At 41.7% G+C, this 20,182-nt stretch overlaps 2 protein-coding genes across 4 annotated transcripts; one reads left to right on the forward strand and one right to left on the reverse strand.

Moving 5' to 3' along the window:
* The first annotated feature begins 3,884 nt into the window (after positions 1 to 3,884).
* On the forward strand, positions 3,885 to 8,910 carry LOC112256628 (uncharacterized protein C14orf28 homolog). The gene is made up of 6 exons (XM_024429997.2): positions 3,885 to 4,092; positions 4,957 to 5,481; positions 7,399 to 7,488; positions 7,580 to 7,714; positions 7,954 to 8,148; positions 8,246 to 8,910. Exons 1-5 carry the CDS (start codon positions 4,007 to 4,009, stop codon positions 8,135 to 8,137), a joined length of 1,020 nt encoding a protein of 339 aa, XP_024285765.1. The 5' UTR covers positions 3,885 to 4,006; the 3' UTR covers positions 8,138 to 8,148; positions 8,246 to 8,910.
* A 1,065-nt stretch (positions 8,911 to 9,975) lies between these two features.
* Positions 9,976 to 19,972, reverse strand: LOC112256627 (kelch-like protein 28). Of its 3 annotated transcripts, none has more exons than XM_024429995.2 (6): positions 19,694 to 19,972; positions 17,946 to 18,206; positions 17,191 to 17,828; positions 16,602 to 16,991; positions 14,495 to 14,703; positions 9,976 to 13,972 (listed from the first exon to the last, which is right to left on the reverse strand). In XM_024429995.2, exons 2-6 carry the CDS (start codon positions 18,204 to 18,206, stop codon positions 13,809 to 13,811), a joined length of 1,662 nt encoding a protein of 553 aa, XP_024285763.1. In that variant the 5' UTR covers positions 19,694 to 19,972; the 3' UTR covers positions 9,976 to 13,808. The 3 variants fall into 3 exon arrangements, with proteins under 3 accessions (XP_024285763.1, XP_024285761.1, XP_024285762.1); XM_024429993.2 differs by having other exon boundaries at positions 16,602 to 17,045; positions 19,694 to 19,902; XM_024429994.2 differs by lacking the exon at positions 19,694 to 19,972 and adding an exon at positions 18,382 to 18,900 and having other exon boundaries at positions 16,602 to 17,045.
* Positions 19,973 to 20,182: the final 210 nt, after the last annotated feature.

Here is a 20,182-nt window from a genome sequence, read left to right on the forward strand (position 1 = left end):
CTAGAAAATCACATTGTAGGATTTTTTATGAATTTATTTGCAAATTATGGTGGAAAATAAGTATTTGGTCAATAACAAAAAGTTTCTCAATACTTTGTTATATAGTTGTCTAAAAGGGATTGAATTTGTTGTTGCCTAATTGTTTTTTGTTAGGTTTCCAAACTACATTCCTTCGATCTATAGCATTTCATAATATTACTCAGTTCCTTTGGCTTTGATGCCTCATGATTTGAGTATTGCTCTGTTCAAGTAGACTGTGATTTTGCTGTGGTCTGATAGGGGTGTCAGTGGGCTGACTGTGAACATATACTCTGAGAGACTCTGGGTTGAGGTCAGTGATAAAGTAGTCTACAGTACTACTGCCAAAAGATGAGCTATAGGTGTACCTACCATACGAGTCCCCTTGAAGCCTACCATTGACTATGTACATACCCAGCGTGCGACAGAGTTGCAGGAGTTGTGACCCGTTTTTGTTGGTTATGTTGTCAAAGTTGTGTCTAGGGGGGCATATGGGGAAAGGAATGCTGTCACCTCCAGGCAGGTGTTTGTCCCCCTGTTTGCTCAGGGTGTCAGGTTCTTGTCCGGTTCTGGCATTTAGGTCGCCACAGACTAGTACATGTCCCTGGGCCTGGAAATGATTGATGTCACCCTCCAGGATGGAGAAGCTGTCTTCATTAAAGTATGGGGATTCTAGTGGGGGTTATAGGTAGCACACAGGAGGACATTTTTCTCTGTTAAGATAATTTCCTTTTGAATTTCTAGCCAAATGTAAAATGTTCCTGTTTTCATTAATTTAATGGAGTGAGTTAGGTCTGCTCTATACCAAATTAGCATACCCCTCGAGTCCCTTCCCTGTTTCACACTGGTAGTTTGGTAGATGGGTCTACCAGCGCTCTGTAACCTAGAGGGCAACCAGTGGGTCTCATCTTTCTTTCTTGTAGGATGACAATGCCTGTATTTCTGATTTCTTTGATGAAGTCCAGGTTCATACTCTAGGTCAAAGGCAAATGACCTCAGGTCTTGGATATTCCAGGATGAGATAGTGAAGGCTTTGTGTCCCATAAAGTGTCCAATGTTGTTGGTCGTGTGGTTTGGCCTCAGGCCAGTAAGTGTGACCAGAGCCTACTGAGCATCTGGTACATTCCATTGGCTTGGGTTAGTGTAAGAGTGGGTGTTAGGCCTGCTGAGCATCTGGTACATGCCATTGGCTTGGGCTAGTGTAAGAGTGGGGGTTGGGCCTGTTTGCCCGCTCACGGCCAGGGGCGTATCTGTGACTTCCATATGGGGTGGGCAGGAGAGGCATAGGTCTGATCTGAAGGGGCCTAAATGGGGTGTGGGCATGGTTGACTTGAGGGGGGTTGATTGGTTGGGATGGGGGTGTGTTTGTGGCTGGTGGTGTTGTGTCCTGGATATAGGTCCTGGGGGGGGTCTATTGATCTGTTGCTCCTGTGTGAAGTGCTGGGGCTACATTTGAGAGCGATGTCCTTTAGAGTCTGGGCGAAGGTGGGCACTGCTGCCTTGTATAGGTGGACCTGGTCATAGAGGCTGTTCAAGACCAGGGTGGAGTGGTGGGCCAGGAAAACATTTGGTTTTGAGGCACAGTCATGGGAAATACTTGTGTTTACCCACTGTATGGTAGCAGGGTGGAAGTCTTTTCATGGTAGCAGGGTGGAGATAACCACTTGTGGATTGGGGAAAGTAGAAGAAGCTATTTCAATCACTCCCTTCAGTGCTGTGGCCACCCCTTCCTGCTGTGTTCTCAGGTCATTTGTGCCTGTGTGTATTATTATGTGGGTGGGTGATCCTAGTTAGTCCTCAGACAGAAGGTCTAGGGCGGGCTGGGCATTAGGACACCAGAGTTTAGACACACTGTGTTTGGGAAAAAGTGTTTTTTTTCTTGAATATATTTCTCATTTGAGTCCATAATTCTGTGTCTTGTGTATGTCCTCAGTGGGTGTGGGGGGCTTGTCAGGAGGGATATCAGGGTGGCTTGGGGTTCTTCATTTGTCTGTTCTACTGTGATGTTGACGCTATGGTCAGGGTCTGGTTTGGACTGTTCTGCTGACGAGACTTTTGTCGGGAGCTGAGGTGGGCTGTTCTGCTGGCTTCTCTGCAGGGGTGGCCAACTCTAGTGGGTTGTTCTCAATCACATGCCATCCCCCTCAACCTTTCCTCTAGCAGTCTGATCCTCACCTCTCGTGCTCTGTTCTTCTCCTGCTCTTGCTTTTTATATTTTTGAAGTTGTCTCACCACACTCCAGAATGGAGATATCTCTTTCCACCTACAGCTCTCCGGGTCTGGTTAAGGGGTTGTTGTTGTGCTGGACTGTTGTCTGGGTCTGTGCTGACTGGAATGTAATCACCTGCTGTTCCAGCTCCACCTGCCTTACATCCAGCTGGGTAAATATATCCTTCATTTCATTGAGTGAGTAGTACTCTGTGCTGGGAGGTTGACTTTCCACTTGGGGTTGCTCGTCTGTGGGGTTATATAATGAAGAGGTCTGGTCTGACCCGCTCGGGTGGTGGTATCTTTCTCAAGGGAGAGCTTCTCCTGCTGGGCCAAGTATTTGATTAGGTGAAAGTCCAGCTAAAACTGTTTGGGGTTGCCCTGTACCATTACTGTTCCAGACTTATAGAGATTTATATTAGCTGACTCAGGAGTCCTCGTTGTCTAGTACCCCTCGTTAACAACCCCTCTCTTAACAAAGGGGTAGTGTGCTAATATAGCACTGGGCCATGCCAGGGGATGGTTGGTGTGGAAGGTTGCTGATGTTCCCATGTTTATAAGTCAGCAAAAAGTGTCTCTTGATTTTCCATAAGGAGCTTCATTTTGTGATCTTTTCTTGCCTTATCATTCTTTATTGTATTTGAATTACCTCTGAACAGCAGGAGGCAGCTTCTAAGGCCTCTCCATTTGTTTGGAGTAGACTGTTCAACTCTCCTGCCATTGTTGGGCTAAAGGGCTTTGACATTCTCACTTGACATGTCAGGACTAATTGAAGTTGTATCAAGCTTGGCAGCCTTAATTTAGCATGCAGTCCTTATAAAGTTAATGTGATGTATTTTTCATCTTGGCTTTTGGAAATAAAATATAGCTTCAGAATAAACATTACTCACTCACAGTTCCAGGTTGGATGGTGTTTTCAGGTTTCTGTTGTTTTCCCAGAGCATTTGCTGCAGTGTTGGAATAATAAGCTTTGGTAGTTGTAAACCTTCCAGGTGATTTCGTTATTACGTCCAAAATCAGGTTGTAGGATTTGATTTGGAGTGAAGGTTATGTTGTAGAGGGTAGTATCCTGTATATGTTCCTGACAAAAAAATAAAAGTTTACCTAAGTCTAAATCTATCTTTTTTAAGAACATGCTGAAAAATACAGGAGCTCATCTGGTCATGAACTCTGTCTCTCTCTCAGCTTGTCTCTTCAGTCGGACTGGTTTTTGATTCTGATTACTGATGGTGGTAACGTTGTTAATGAGCTACGATGCTAGCGTAGCCCACATCAATAATGCTCGTGCAATTTTTCGATATGGCCATAAAAACGTCTAAGAATATTGGCAAAAGTAACTAAAGACAAAGATACTAGTGGGTGGAGTCATTTGTGTTGCTGTCAATGCGGTCAACCTACCAGAGAACAGTCTGAGTTGAGGGCAGGAACTGTTGGCCAATCACATGCGTCTTAAAATCATACTAAACCCCTACCAGAGAGGACGCAATAAAATGTACACCACTGCGCGCCTCCTCTTGAGGAGGAGGCAGATGTGTGGAAAATCTCATGAAAAGCAAAGATCTTTTAGACAGCAGGTGGCAGCATTGCACTTCTGAAAAAAGGGCTGAAGGGCGTATCAAAACAATGAATGTGGGCGTGGCTATGTGGTGCAATGGGCGTAACTTGACTTTGCTCAGGATGTTTTGAAGCTTTCTCGAGGGTTACAGAAAATACTAGTAGTGGTCATATAAGGATTTGTGGCTGTTGGCCTGAATTAAGAAATGAAGAAATACAGAGAACGATGGAGAGCAAGTTCTGCATTTTGACCGACACAGAAGACCTCAGAACCCTAATTTCAAGTACCGCAAATAATCAGCAAATTGAAAGGTAACGCGTTAGCTAGCTAGCTAAATCTCATTGGCGGGGCTAGCTTGCTAGGCTAGCAAACCAATAACTAAATATCTTGCCAAACAGTAGATTAACCGATATCAACAGTATTCAATATTGCATCGACAACTAAACGCATCAACAGGTTTTAGAAGGTTGCACTTAGCTAGGTAGCTAACTATCTAACTAGCTATTTTCATAGCTAGCTAGCGTTAATACTAGCTAGTTACAATGGAGGTACTTAATTAACAAGTTTAATGGTCTGCAAACTAACGTCAGCTGGCGTATACCATGGTGTGTGTTGCAGTTTGCGTGCAAGAGCATTAATTATAGCTAACTAACGTTAGCTGCCATGTTCATCTTCTATTCAATTTATCAAATTATGTTGACTACAATAACAATGCTGACTAAAAGCTGATAATATATATTTTTTAATGTATAATGTAACTGGCTGTATTTATTCCTCGTGTTATTATTTTTCTATTTGTCTTTTTTATTCTCTGCACTGTAAGCATTTCACTGTTAGTCTACGCCTGTTTACGAAGCATGTAGCATGAGATTTTATGTAATTTACCTGGGATTGCATTGCAAATGTGCATCAGACAGTTTGCTTGCTAACGTTTACAAGGTGATCCCTGGGCTCTGGCTTGAGGGATGTTTTGCAGTACACTCATTTGTACTTTAATGAATTAGGCATTTAGTAAATGATGAATACATTCCTTCATCAAGACCATACAGGAAAACCCTTATTAGTCATAAGGAAGGATCGAGGATATAAACTGAGCCTAGCTCTGTTTAAAATCAACTTCACTCACCCCTTAGCCTAGGAGAATGATAATTTATACCTTCATGTTGTCTCCTTAGGACAAAGACTTTGTTTGAGGAGATCCGTGCATCCATCAACAACAATGAAGAAGAGGACCGTTCCTTTTGGAGGCCTGTGCTCCCATGGGGGGGTGTCTACACCATCAGGGCGGGGAGGAGGGCCATCTCATGCACGCCTCTGTATGTTAAGATAAGCCTAAAGAACACCTGCACAATTGACGGGTTCCTCATGATCCTCTATATAATACTGAGAGACAACCATAGCTTTCCCCGAGAGGTGGGCATCTTTCTGGGCAGGCAGTTTGTAGAGCATTTCCTCTACCTGATGGACTCGTATGACTACACCACCGTTAAGATGCTGTGGATCTGGGACAGGATGTCCAAAAGGCAGTACCGCTCAGTGATCCACCATGCAGCGTTGGAGATCGACCTGTTTGGTAACGAACATGAGAACTTCACCAAGAACTTAGAGACAATGCTGTCCACTATGCAGGAGAGCCTATGCACCAACTGGAGCTGTCCTGCTCGCTTCCAGGAGTTCTTACAGAGAACCATCAACATCAAGTAAGAGAGGCAGAGGCTGTAAGTCAAAGTCTGATAGCTGGTCAGTGTGGGAGGATTTTATTTGTTCCGTATCTCCCAGAGTTTCTGATCAGAGAACAGTGATCCTCCATTAGTATATAAATGAATAGTTAGTTACTACAAATAAAGTATGAACTCAATTAGTTCAGTGGGGTGAACTGGACTATGTCCAAATGGGAGGGCCTTCCCTGTTTCTATTGCTGGCTTTGCTAATTCTTCTGAACAGCTGGTCTACACCTCTGTCTTCAAGAAGCTTTTATTTCTCCCCCTTGACTCGCTGCTTGACTAAAATAAGGCCCAGCTGTCTATAATGCTCACAGCAGGGTTGTGCTCAATTCAGAATTGACTCCCATTCAACTCATGAGTTAAAATTGAGTTTGTTGAGTTTGAGTGGCAGGAAGTAGAATTTTTAATTCTGTGCAATTCAAAGAAATTCCACACAGTCATAGAACATAAGAGTTTAATCTGGCAGGTGGGTTGTTCCACTTCAAAAAGCACATAAAAGATTTTGACACCTACCATCTCCGATTGTTCTGAAATTGTTTGTAGTTAGAAACAGATAAGATAAGCATTTCTGCAACATTTTGTTGATTGCACCCAAATTGGCCATTTCAATTTATAGGATTTATATAGTATTCAATAAATATAGTACCTAACGTTCGATTTGCACAAATACCTCTTAACAATGATTACAATGTGAGGAATCCAAGTAATTGGTCAAAGGCCAGTTTACAGTATCCGTTCTCTGTTTGAAGAGTTGTATGAAGCTGCGACCTTGGAGTGTTCTTTCATACCATGTAATATATTCTGTGATTTAAAAAAAAAAATGTAATCAATTGTTTCATCAATATTTTATATGAATGTATATAACGACATGCTTGATGTTTTATATACAAGATGTATATTTGTATAGACTACACATCATATACTCTGAGTGTACAAAACATTAGAAACACCTGTTCTTTCCATTAGACTGACCAGGTGAATCCAGGTGAAAGCTATGAACCCTTATTGATGTCACTTGTTGTATCCACTTCAATGAAGGGAAGGAGACAGGTTAAAGGTATTCTTCGCGATTTTTGGCAGATGCCTTTAGGCTAGTAGATACCCATAGACTTCCAGTCATTGTGCTAATGCTAGTTAGCATTGGCTCGCAAAACTACCTCTTAACTTCTTTCATACTGGACACAGAGACACAAAAATGGTATCCACGAGTTCGTCTGACTCTGGGGAATTAAATAAAGGACATCTGCCAAAATTCCAAAGGGTTTTTCACTCAACAGTTTCCCGTGTGTATAAAGAATGGTCCACCACCTAAAGGACATCCAGCCAATTTGACACAACTGTGGGAAGCATTGGGGTCAATATGGGCCAGCATCCCTGTGGAACGCTTTCAGCACCTTTGTGGAGTCCATGCCCCAACAAATTAATTCTGTTCTGGCGGCAAAAGGGTGTACAACTCAATATTAGGAAGGTGTTCCTAATGTTTTATACACTCAGTGTTGAATAGAAGAGGCATTTGAATTTCACGAAATTCAATTATATTGCAATTCTGTATCCTGTTTACTACTTGAATGAATTGAGCATAATCCTGGCTCATAGTAGAAAATAATGAAGAGAGCAGTTGGTTTCTAAACAGATCTGGTTCAATCTCTGCCAGAGCCTTATAAAGGTATGTTTACCCACGGTTGGCTGTATTTAGACAGTGGACTATACCTATTACCAAATCCCAACTATTTCAGTTGTTTTCATAGGTGTTTTTCTTTCTGGTGGAGATTAAAATGATTAATTAGGTTTGTGTAAATGCATCTATATAGCCTGATACTGGTGATGGTTAGAGTTAACCCTAACTACATGGTGTTCAGAGTTCAACTTCTTAACCTTGTTCGTCTTTCCCAGTCCTCCTCATGAGCTGCCCCATAGAGATCCCATTCAGTCAGCGGTGGAGGAGTTCTTCTGTCCCAAAATCATTCTCTGCAAAGAACTGGGGTGAGACATAATGTGAATTTTGAACCATCATATCCTATAATCTCTCCTGGTCTTTTCTATGATGCTGACTGATTTCCTGTCTGTTCTGCAGGTGTAATGGGTTGAGGGAGTTCTCTCAGAGGGTCTTCTGCCATGGCCCACCTCCTTTTGTCATTCTCAACATGCAGCTATGGAAGTCTGAGGAGCTGTCCTACGTTCCTTACCATCTGGCTCTGTCCCAACACAGGTAAGGAAACCATGTAGAGCAGGAGGACTCCGATCCCAGCCTCATTGTCTGATGCTGTTATTTTTCTCCCTGGTTGTTCATTTAATGTCAATATCGCCCGTCTGTTTTTTTTATTTTGTTGGAACAGTAACCTCCTTGCCTGTACTTTGCTATTTTCATTGATTTCATTAAGCTTTTTCTAGTAACCGAGGCTGGTTTTTAACATGCTAAAAAATACAACCGTCTCTGCTTTTCAATAGGTACTCACTGGAAGGCGCCACACTCTTCAACAAGGAGGAGCATCACTACTCTGCAGCCTTCCAGATAGACGGCTACTGGATGCACTATGACGGGCTGAGGAGCGACAATCTGATCCTGTTAAACAAGCCCCCTGAACTCCTGCTGCTCTCTTCCCTTGTCTACATCCGCGCCTCAGACAAATGAGGTGCACAAAGGTAACCAAACAGGGATGGGGTCAGATCCATTTTTCGTTACTTACTTGAATTAAAATTCTCCTGAATAGAATTGAATTAACCCCAACTTTGTCACCAGGGTCCTGACGGGACACAGAAGGAAGGAGGGAGACACTCAACAGCACTAATAGAAAGGAATCTTTAGAAAATTGCTCACCCTACACTTACACCTTCCTGTCTTTTTGTTGCCCTTAATTCACAGAAAAATAACCCTTTACCTTACATTTAGTTAATCATGGTTTTGTCTTCCATTCCTCAGTGAGAACATACCATAACATTTTTTTAGCACCAAATCATATTTTAATGACATGTCAACAACTTCCTTGTTCTGTTTTATATTTTTAAGATTATTTTCGAAATGATGTGCTCTATTTTGCCTTACTGTTGCCTCTGAAACTCTGTGTGCAAAGTGATAAGTGCGTCTTCTCTTTGGGCATGCTTGGAATCCAAGAATTTATGTATGAACTATAGTAGTTCTGGGCAGGTATGCATATTGAAGAATGAACTCAAACTTAAATTGTTTTACTGCGTAAATGTTTGTTGAAAAGTTTGCTTGCAGTGTGTTCTCTTGGGTGGGATGGCATTCAGAGAAGCAAATTCAGCTAATTCAACTTTGATGTAGACTTGTCAACAGGGTATATAAGCTAGACCAGCAAAGCTTCTGTGAGAGTTGGTACAATACTACAATCTATTTGTGCATACCAGCCCTGACTTCAGATTAAACTGGTGCTTTTTTAAATACTATTTCCACTGTAGTTTGAAAACATTAGGATCTGTTTAAGTATTGCTTTGTATTTTGTGGAAATTCAATCATTATCCTTGATTTACTTGCTTGTTTTAAATTGTCCATTAAGCTTTTTTTATTTACCCCTTATTTTACCAGGTAAGTTGACTGAGAACACGTTCTCATTTACAGCAACGACCTGGGGAATAGTTACAGGGGAGAGCGGGATGAATGAGCCAATTGTAAACTGGGGATTATTAGGTGACTGATGGTTTGAAGGCCAGATTGGGAATTTTAGCCAGGACACCGGGGTTAACATCCCTACTCTTACAATAAGTGCCATGGGATCTTTAATGACCTCAGTCAGGACACCCATTTAACGTCCCATCCGAAAGTGGGCACCCTACACAGGGCAGTGTCCCCAATCACTGCCCTGGGGCATTGGGATATTTTTTAGACCAGAGAAAAGAGTGCCTCCTATTGGCCCTCCAACACCACTTCCAGCAGCATCTGGTCTTCCATCCAGGGACTGACCAGGACCAACCCTGCTTAGCTTCAGAAGCAAGCCAGCAGTGGTGGTATGCTGCTGACTACTTGATGTCAGTGATTGTTAGAATACATGCTCCAATAATTGTATAACATCAGTTCTGTCTTAATGTCAGTAATTACTTACAAGTACCCCAGCACAGTGACATTACAGAAGTGCTTCTTGAGTGCTCATTTGCCTTTCATAGTAGCATATATCCTGCACAATTCAATAAGGTAAATTACTACATCCCAATCTAAAGATGTCAAACCTGTAGTAAATATTAGTATACAAATGTGATTTTGTAATGCATTTGATCATTTAGAAATTAACAGAGCATTGAACCATCACATTGTGCCTCTTGCCAATTTCAGTGTACAATTTCATTCTTGACAACTACATAATGAAACTCTTAGAGCAAAAATACTTGTATCTATGCTTTCATTGTTAAGTCTTTTTTTTTTTTTTTTTTACCAATACATTTTTTTTTTTTTATGCGAACGTGTCTGTTTTCGTTGCTTGTTTGCACCATAACTAAGAAACGAGCCAAAGAACAGCGTACCTTTAAGGCAGGCATTTATTGATTTTAACTCGGTACGACGGCACACACAAACTGGCTCAAATGTATGTTCAATCAAAGCATGATAACATTTTGGAAACAAAAATACTGCTTCTACTTCAAGGTTCTTGTAGTTCCAGTAATAATCCACAGGATATAGAATTCAACATTTTCACCTTAAGCCAGTTAAGAAGCAGAGATAATTTGGCTAACATTGACATCAGTTTCAAATGACTTTCTCCAGACTTGATTTTAGTATTCCCTCTGCATTCATAAGTAAAACAAGCACTTTGGTGAGTGGTGGCAAAACAAGACATGGTTAGGGCATGATAAAAGTACACTTATTTTTCTTTTTAAAAAATTCACATTTTGCTATACATCCCTTCATTTTGCAGTTTCACGTTTTCAGATTCCACGTATGGTCAAAAAATGTCCCACAGCACAGTAAAGACTAAGTCTGTATACATTCATCCCTAAAATGTATGTTGTCTTCAATATCCCCAAGGATAACATCTTTCAAAATGTAGTAGTAGTATCAAATGCTTGACAATGGATGGCAGCTGCAGACAATCATGCCTGTGTGATTTTCACTCTGTTCTGGATGGACAAATGCCTAATTTGCCTAACATCAAGAATTAAAGCAGAAAAGCCCAATTGCAAGAAAATCTAAAAGGGAAAAGACTATTCAATTAAAATGGTTAATGTAATACAGTATTAGTTCATTTTATACTATGTGCACTAAGTTATCTTAGGATGTTCCAAGGATGTCATATTTCACCTATTGCAATATGTTGGATTTGCGTTGATTATTCATACGAAGGACATTGAAGAAAATGAAAACCAATTCATGGTTATGTGAATAGGAGCTATACATTCATGCAGGTTGAAATGGCATATTTACTTCCATCCCATGGCAGCGTAAACTTTTTTTGCAATCGTAGATTAATTTAGATTTTTCCACTGTGAAATGTTAAAGCCCACCATTCCAAGATGGGGAAAAAACAGCAGCAGGTCTAACCATGAAACAACTTGTTTTAGAAATAAATTTAACGTCACCGAAGATTCAACCATCAGCATTTAAAGAAGAGAAGTCAAGTGAAGAACTTGCATGCTTGTTCAGACAAGCCCTCATACTGCTGAGATGCTGACAATGGTCTCTTATTGCTAGAGCAAGAATAAACAGTCTTAAGATGTTTGTTTGGGTGGGGGGGGGCTTCCCTTGATCTTAATTTATTACGTCTAAGGTAACGTTTAGAGGGTAAGAGCTAAAGAGTATAGGTAATCACAATTGACAAGTGTGTAAATGGAACACAACACTGCAGCACTGTAACTGCAAGGCTGCTCTCTGGTGAGAAACTAGATCAGATGGCTTAGAGCAAGACCCATACAGTCAGTCTTGTGCCAATCTTACATTACATGCAAACTGGAATTTTTACTGGAATACAATCCATTTGATTGTCTGCAAACTTTCCTCAGTACGTGTGAATTGACTTGCACAACATTGTTAATGGCTCTTCAAAGATGAGAGCAAACAATGCAAAGTGGGATGGGGAAAACAGACAAAAGGTTTGAATGGTGGTGGTCTTTCAGACAATATAAAACGTGTGATAACGTCACAGCAATATGATACGCCTTGACTTTTGAGGCGAAATTCAAAGCAAAAATAATTGTATCCACAAATGTATTGCATTGTTTAAATTCCATGAACCTAAATTGAGACCTATGTACAAATTGAAATTGCACTACTCATCAATAAGTCTGGTAAGTGCAATGCAGAGCTCCCTTTAAGTTGTCCTCATGTGCAAACATCTATAAAATGTACAATACAAGGAAACTGCTCTTACACTCTGGACCAACAACAGGGACTGAGTTTCTTGATCTATAGTCTCATGTTACCTGTCCTTCAGCGTGGCCCCAAGGCTACAACACCCAGACTCGGCCTGCAGCCATTAACCCAGGCGAGCGCTTTGAGCTCAGTCATGTCTCCATGCCCTTGTCTGTCTGCCATGTCTCTCTCCGAGGTCCAAATAGTTTGTGACAGTGACAATTTTGCTTGACATAGAATACAGCCCTTACTGCTCCATATCCACCCCATCCATATGACAGAATGGCAGAATGTCACACGTACTATGCATTAGCAGTGAAAATAACCCTTTTGATTCTGGCACACAGGAGAAAGTTACACCAGACTTGTGAAAGCAGGTCATCTTTTGGCACTTCTCAAGGCTGTGTATATGCACTCTTGCCTGAGCTCCTCAGGAAGACCTTGGCCACATGTGGCTTCTCACACATGCTTCATCAGAGCAAGCAGAGAGCGGTGGTGTAGGGGTCATTACATTTTAAGCATTTTGCAGACACTCTTATCCAGAACGACTTGTAGGAGCAATTAGGGTTAAGTGCCTTACTCAAGGGCACATAGATTTTTCCCCTAGTCGGCTCAAGGATTCAAACCAGTGACCTTTCAGTTACTGGCCCAACACTCTTAACCGCTAGGCTTCTTCCTAACCCATTAGAGACCAACAATCTCAGACTTTCTACTTTCTTTGTGAGGAAATTGGCAGTGAGCCATACAGCCAGATCCACTACTTCATAATGCAGGGACAATGTTTCAGACAAACTATCGCTAAACGAATGACAGCAGTGGGGCTCAAGAGGGAAAGCATCAGATCATAAATGGATCCATAGATGGTACCTAACGAGTCCAATTTAAAAAATGGGGCTCAAAGTAAGACTGGTGGTTGAGGTATTCCAGTCACAAGCTTGCCTTCTAGCAAGACACTGCTTTATAGCATGGGGGCATTTTGATGCACAACCAACATCTACAACAACACAGAAGAACAAATAAAAGAAACCTGATACATTGAGGCAACACAGACAACAGCTGAATCCTAATAGCACCAGTTAGTATTGTGTACAAACCCAGCAGTGAAAAGCAGGACAGGATAACTTCAATACTTATGAAGAGGGATGAAGTGTGACCCTACCTCAGGAAGATGTAACAGAAGCCGTAAGATGGGGATTTATCAATTGCTCTGAGGATGAAAGACAGGTGGCAAGTACTCAAGAGAATTCAGTGGGGTTTGTTAATCCTTCACAACCTCAACCCTTGAATCAAATACATGTATACACACACATACCATAACTAGTAACCCAGTGCAAATTTTTTTTTTTACAGGCAATGCACTAGAGGATATTAATATCTATACATTTCTTTTAATTTAAACTATTTACAGAGAACAAAAAGGCAGCCCTTTAAGTGAATATAAATATTCAGATCTCTCTTTGTGAAGCACTGATTTAGATGCAGACATTTCAAACTGTGAGCCGATCACCTTGCCTGAGCTTTAGTCCTGCACACAGACACAGAAGAACAATCATGCGTCTACTCACAAGCATACAGACACTCTGCGCCACACACATACTTTAAAGATCTAGGGGGAAAAAAACAACTGGAACATGTTCTGCTCATAGCAGAATTTTTTTTTTTTAAATGAACAAAATAAAAAGTCTACAATTTAAAAAAAAGTGACAGTTTTCACCCACAGTCCTGTGAAAAGTTGTCATTGTGGTTCAGCAGCAGTCATCTCTTCTCTGTGACAAGATCCATGGTGATCTGCTCCTCTCCTCCACCCAGACCCTTTCACTCTGGCCATCTATGGTTCCCTGGTGCCAGCCGGGCTCATTCATCCAGCAACAAGCTCTCTCTCTCTGGGATCCACAGCAGTGTGGAGGCCTCCTCAGCCTGTTGGCGATGAATGGAGGGAAGAAGAAAAAAAAAAAAAGAGCCTTTTGTCTAAGTCTTCTTAAGGAGTCCTACCCAGGGGTGCCATGGGTCAAAGAGCAGTCATGCCAAAGTTACAGCGGCAGTACATCATGCCGCTTGAGTCCAGCCAGCTGTCTGTGATGGGGTCGTATCGCTGGACAGTGTTCAGGTAGGATGACCCCGAGTGACCCCCCACCACATAGAGATAGTTGTCCACGATCGCGGAGCCAACCCCTGGGAAGATAAATATTATAAATGGTTATTCCTGGCCATGCAATATGAATGGTCAACTTCCCAGCATCAACATAAACCTCTCCCTCACCAACTTTAAACATCTGTTATCTGAGCAGCTAACCGATCGCTGCAGCTGTACATAGTCCATCTGTAAATAGCCCACCCAATTTACCTACCTCATCCCCATACTGTTTTTATTTATTTACTTTTCTGCTCTTTTGCACACCAGTATCTCTACCTGCACATGACCATCTGATCATATCACTCCAGTGTTAATCTGCTAAATTGTAATTATTCGCCTACCTCCTCATGCCTTTTGTACACAATGTATATAGACTCCTTTTTTTCTCTACTGTGTTATTGACTTGTTTATTGTTTACTCCATGTGTAACTGTGTTGTCTGTTCACACTGCTATGATTTATCTTGGCCAGGTCGCAGTTGTAAATGAGAACTTGTTCTCAACTTGCATACCTGGTTAAATAAAGGTGAAATTAAAAAATAAAAGTAATTTCCCAACTCACCTGTGCGTGGTTCATTCATGGGCCGACAGGCTGTCCACTGGTTCTGGTGTGGGTCATACCTCTCAATGCTGGACAGATGAGATACCCCATTGTGTCCCCCAACCACAAATATGAACCCTAGCATGACACCCACGGCAAAATTGATCCGTTTGTCTGCCATGGGGGCTACCATTTCCCAGGCATCCTTGCTGGGGTCGTACCGCTCCACACTGCACAGTAGAAAGACAGAGTTAATAAATTAAACACTGTCCTTCAAGTGGCACAGTTATAGTCATATTGTACATTGACAATATCACTGCTGTCTTTTTAAACAGGTTAGTACAGTAGCAGGAATTATAGCCATCATAAAATGACTGACTCACTTTTTCCTGTATCAAAGCCAATACAATTCACTATTGCTATTTTTTTGTTCTTAGACATTATATAGCTGTGCCATTGTCATCTCAAACCAATGCAGCCCCATTTAACGAGGCCATATATTCCAGTCCTATATTTTTCTGGCAATATCAAAGCGATGAAAACCTCGACAACGTTGTCGGAAAACTGTCAATTTGGGAATTACCTTGGAACAAATAAGTCCCCACAGCTTCCCTGTCCAAACACATTCTCCTGAGAGGTTTGGGGAGTCAAGGAAACTGTAACACATCCCTCTAGTCGACAACAGAGGTCTAACCAGCAAGCCAGCACTTATTCTATGAAAGCAACTACAGTGCCCGCTGTAATTATTGGATCAATTCCTTCTTTTGGTTCTATACTTTAAAAGTTGGGATTTGAAATCAAACAATGACTGAGGTTAAAGTGCAGACTGTCAGCTTTCATTTGAGGGTATTTTCATCCATATCAGGTGAACCATTTAGAAATTACAGCAGTCCCCCTATATTAGGGGAGCAAAAGTATTGGGACACTTTATATATTTTTTTACCTTTATTTTACTAGGCAAGTCAGTTAAGAACAAATTCTTATTTTCAATGACAGCCTAGGAACAGTGGGTTAACTGCCTGTTCAAGGGCAGAACGACAGATTTTGTACCTTGTCAGCTCGGGGATTTGAACTTGCAACCTTTCGGTTACTAGTCCAATGCTATAACCACTATGCTACACTGCCGCCCCACTTGTGTATTAAAGTAGTAAAAAGTTAAGTATTTGATCCCATATTCATAACACACAATGACAACATCAAGCGTGTGACTCTACAAATTTGTTGGATGCATTTGCTGGTTTTTTTGGTTGTGTTTCAGATTTCGTGCCCAATAGAAATTAACGGTAAATAATATAGTGTGTCATTTTGGAGTCACTTTTATTGTAAATAAGAATAGAATATGGTAGTATGATATTTCTGCATCTAACTTTGTCACTCATCATTATTCAGGATTCAATCAGGATTATCTGTAGTCATGGTAGCATCCACATTCATATAGAAGTGTTTAGAAACAATAAAAGTGACTACAAAATGACAGTACATTATTTACCATTAATTTCTATTGGGCACAAAATAATCTGAAACAACCAAAATAAACAAATGCAGCATCACAGACTTGACGTAGTCATTGCGTGTTATAAATATAGGACCAAATACTAACCTTTTTAATACACAAGTGAATTTGTCCCAATACTTTTACTCCCCTAAAATGGGAGGGGGGCTATCTACACAAAGTGCTGTAATTTCTAAAAAGGTGAAAATCCCCACAAATAAAAAAGCTGACGGTCTGCACTTCAACATCAGTCATTGCTTGATTTCAAATCCCATCTTTTAAAGTATACGGCCAAAAGAAGATAAAATGCTTCACTGTTCCAATAATTACAGAGGGCACTGTATAACCATCTGAGTAGAAGACAACAAATCCTGTTTTTACAGAATATGGGTTGCACCGCAGGCTAGTAACAGGACAGGGGGCTGAAACTCTTTGAATGGATGGATCAAAGCATTCAAAGGTTGTGGGGTCGACCATAAATAACCTTTCTGATGTGAAAACGGTCAACGAACAAAAAGGTTGATGGCAGGTTTTGAAGTAGACCTAGTATTTCAAAAGCCTATTGGACCCTCATGAGCAAAGCCTGTGAAAATCCATAATACCACCGCAGATTGACTAGATGAAGTGAAAACGTACCTGTTCATATGGGCGGGGCCATAGCCACCAATGGCATAGACCATGCCATCCAGCACAGCCGTGGCAAAGCAGCTGCGTGACTTGGTCATAGGTGCCACAGGCTGCCACTCCTTCACCTTGGGGACATATTTTTCTACAGACTGTAGGTAGTACTGGCCATCATAGCCCCCCAGGGCATAGAGCTCCCCAGCCAAGACCACCACCCCCAGGGTGCTGCGACACTCTGCCATGCGCTCCACTGTGGACCACGTGTTGCTGTCAGGGTCCCAGCTCTCCACTGTGCTCTCATGTCTCCGGTAGCTAATGCCCTGTCGCATGTGTGTGGCGATACCACCCACCACATACACCTTCTGGTCCAACACTGCCACTCCAAACTCATAGCGGGGCACACTAAGAGGGGCAAGCCCAATCCATGAATCAGTTTGAGGGAAGTACATTTCCATGCTACGAGAGAAAGAAATAAGTTACATTTGTTCAATTTCTTTCTAATTCACATGAAACAAATTAAGAATCTACATATTTAAAAAATAAAAAGGGGTGGGGGGTTGACAAACAGTTTTGAATGATTCTGTTTGGGGCTCAGCATTACCTCTCGAGGGTGGCAAAGAGTCCAGCCTTGCCTCCCACAGCAAGAAGAACTTTGGCAGCACAGCGTGGCCTTGTGGACAACACCGTCTGGTAGGAGAGCCGGTGCTCAGGCATGAAATGGTATTTGAGGGCCTCATTGAGGAGGTGCTTGCAGGCGTGGTCATCCCGGATAAGGTGGTTGGCCTCGTAGAGGCGGGTGAGGAACTTAACGCTGAGGAAAGGCAAACGGACGCAGTGCAGTAGCTGAGCTAGGTGCTGCTGCCGCTCAGTCACATCGTACTTGATCCACGACTCCAGGGCGTAGAACACAGTCTCTTCCGTTACCACCTTCAGACAGTCATTTGACACTATTTCATCCAATTCCGCCCGTGTCAGCTCAAAGAACTCCTCTGTCAGGCACACCTCTTCAAAATTCTGACAGATGAATTTAGTGGCAGCCAGGCAGAGATCATGGCAGCCATAGGTCTCAGCGAAGCGTGAGATGCCTATACAGTTCCCAGCATCTAGCTGACTCTCTAAAAAGGAGCAGCACTCCTTCAGCACCAGCTTGACCTGGAGCAGGTTAGCAGCTGGCAATAGGGACTCCACTCTTTCCTGTGAGATGAATACCGTGCCAGTGTAGGCATACTCAACGATTGCCTACAGGAGGAGAAATAAAAAAACACAATCATGCTATTAAAGAGCCAGACAAAGTGTGCGTTTAGGAAACACAGTGAAATCTTCCAAATTATGACAGTGAGCTTAAATGGCGATTACCTGTAGCGCAGCCTCGTCAATGCACTGGAACTCCACCTCGGAGGTCTCCTTCTCTGACAGGTTGCCCGTGAACATGGCCTTGAAGTAGGGGCTGATGCTCGCCAGCACCACTTTGTGGGCATGGATCTTGCATTCACCCACGCGCAGCACAATGTCACACAGCTCATGGTCCTGCCGCAACAGCTGGAGGCCTTGCAACAGCTGCTCAGAGTGGGGCCGGGTCAGACTGGCAAGCATATAGGACTGGGCCTGCTGGTCCATCTTTGAAAAAAAAAACGCACAACATTACCATGCTGTCAAATGTAAGGGACACGTACAGTTTAAAAGACATTGTTGCAGCATAATCTCCATGTAAAGTTGCAGGACAGCCTGATAACAGCATCAATTTCATGAAACCAAAATACAGAACTATAGACATGTGGAGGAGGAAACTCACGACAACAATTCCCTCTCCAGGTCAAATCTAAGGGAAGGGCTGAATTGACTTGCAGTATCTAGCAAGGTAAACACGTGAGCCACCTAAGTCATGCCAATATGATTTATGCTATAGTTAAGTACAACATACAATATGCAGTGCACAGCATACAATATATCTGAGTGTGTGTCTACAAGTTTCATCGTATCATATCAGGGATGCGAATTAGCGAATTCTGATTAGTAGGGAATGGCATTAAAAAAATGGCCTGATGAAAGATGACTGCAACTGAAAATCTAAGCAGCCTTTTATTTATTTTTACACAACGGTGAAAAATATGTATATCAACAAGAATTCAGTTTGCCTTGATAATCCTTTACTAAAGACGTGTTCTTTCACAGTTGAATGCGTACAGTTTAGCTCCCTTAAAGCGCAAGAGTTGAGCAAGTTTCATCTAGCTAGCTAGTTATCTGGCCAACTAGCTAATAATAACAACAACCCCAGTTACTAAATAATATTCAAATGTAAGATGTAGCAATGGCAGAGTTCTTAAACCTGTCAAACATTGCCATCTAGCTACGGTAGTATATTTGGCTATGCTAGTAGCTTTGCATCTTCAAAGCATATTTCGACAAAGCTTGAGCGACGCCTCAAAACCGCAAGGCTCCGTTAGCTAGCTGTCAAATGTTGTCAGCAAACTAGCTAGTCTACCATTGCTTAGCTTATAACTAAACTGAGCGAGCAAGCTTGCTAACAGTTTAGCACAACAACAGCATCTATTTGCCAAATATCGGTGCTCCAATCCTTTCAAAACTTGTCGAGGACCTGTAATGAATACCAATGTAAAATATTAACATTACATTTCTCAAGGGTAACGTCATCTGTTTAGCGACTAGCAAAGGTGTATAATGAAGCCTACTAGTTTAGTTAGCTAATCTGGATAGTATCAGTAGCTGCCTTCGCGACGTCGGCCCATTTAGCATAAATAGCAACAGCCTTGCAAGCCACAAAATTACTGTTCAGATTTTTCAGACTAGCTGATGAATATTGCTTGCATTTTATAATATAGCTAGTAATAATGCGTAGTCTGCAATAACCGGGCTATCGGATGTACGAGGGGTTTGAGGCATCGTGTGAGAAATTAATTTAGCTAGCAACAAGGGTGTTATTTCCAATGCATTACCACGAAGCCAGTGTTGCTGCTAAAATAAAAACAGTACTAATCAAGCTAAACATTGATCTCCAGCTTGTTGAGTGTTATCTATTGTAACGTGTGATAGCTACTAGCTAAATATCTTCAAAAAATGTTCAACACTATGCAAGCTAGACAAACCTGTGTTGAGCGTCAGATGAGCCGACAAGATCTGTTTTATTGCAGCAGCGGAGTATAATCCAGAAACCGCAGGAACCCCAGCGTCTGTCAGGAAAACAAAAACCAAACACTTTATGCTGCGTAACTTTTAGGAGCAGGCAGGGTACTTCTAAAGGAATGGTATATTTGTAGCTATTTTGCACACATTGCCATTGATAATCTTTTTTTATACACAACCATAGTACATCAAGTTAGAACGGAAAGAAGGCAACAACCAACGAGGAGTCATGAAAATAAAATACAAATATCAACATAAAAAAATCCCAATTTTAATTTGGTATGATGAAATAGTGTAATACTTTGTCAATTCGCTAAATTGACAAATGTACAGTAGCTTTATGGTAGAAGTTGCACTTCCTCTGTTTCCCAGCAGAGGTGCCCAGCAAATCAATATATGAGGCTCTGCTGGTATCAACATAGTCATTAGAAGGGCTACAATATCACAATTAG

This window comes from Oncorhynchus tshawytscha, linkage group LG08, assembly GCF_018296145.1.
Source record: "Oncorhynchus tshawytscha isolate Ot180627B linkage group LG08, Otsh_v2.0, whole genome shotgun sequence".
Classification (NCBI taxonomy): Eukaryota; Metazoa; Chordata; class Actinopteri; order Salmoniformes; family Salmonidae; genus Oncorhynchus; species Oncorhynchus tshawytscha.

Bases quoted from the DNA above. Each gene is read 5' to 3' on its own strand.
- LOC112256628 (XM_024429997.2), top strand. From the start codon at position 4,007: ATGGAGAGCAAGTTCTGCATTTTGACCGACACAGAAGACCTCAGAACC. The intron at 4,093-4,956 runs GTAACGCGTTAG...TTGTCTCCTTAG, and splicing joins AATAATCAGCAAATTGAAAG to GACAAAGACTTTGTTTGAGG. The intron at 5,482-7,398 runs GTAAGAGAGGCA...CGTCTTTCCCAG, and splicing joins CAGAGAACCATCAACATCAA to TCCTCCTCATGAGCTGCCCC.
- LOC112256627 (XM_024429993.2), bottom strand. From the start codon at position 18,206: ATGGACCAGCAGGCCCAGTCCTATATGCTTGCCAGTCTGACCCGGCCC. The intron at 17,829-17,945 runs GTAATCGCCATT...CTCCTCCTGTAG, and splicing joins TTGACGAGGCTGCGCTACAG to GCAATCGTTGAGTATGCCTA. The intron at 13,973-14,494 runs GTGAGTTGGGAA...TTATCTTCCCAG, and splicing joins CATGAATGAACCACGCACAG to GGGTTGGCTCCGCGATCGTG.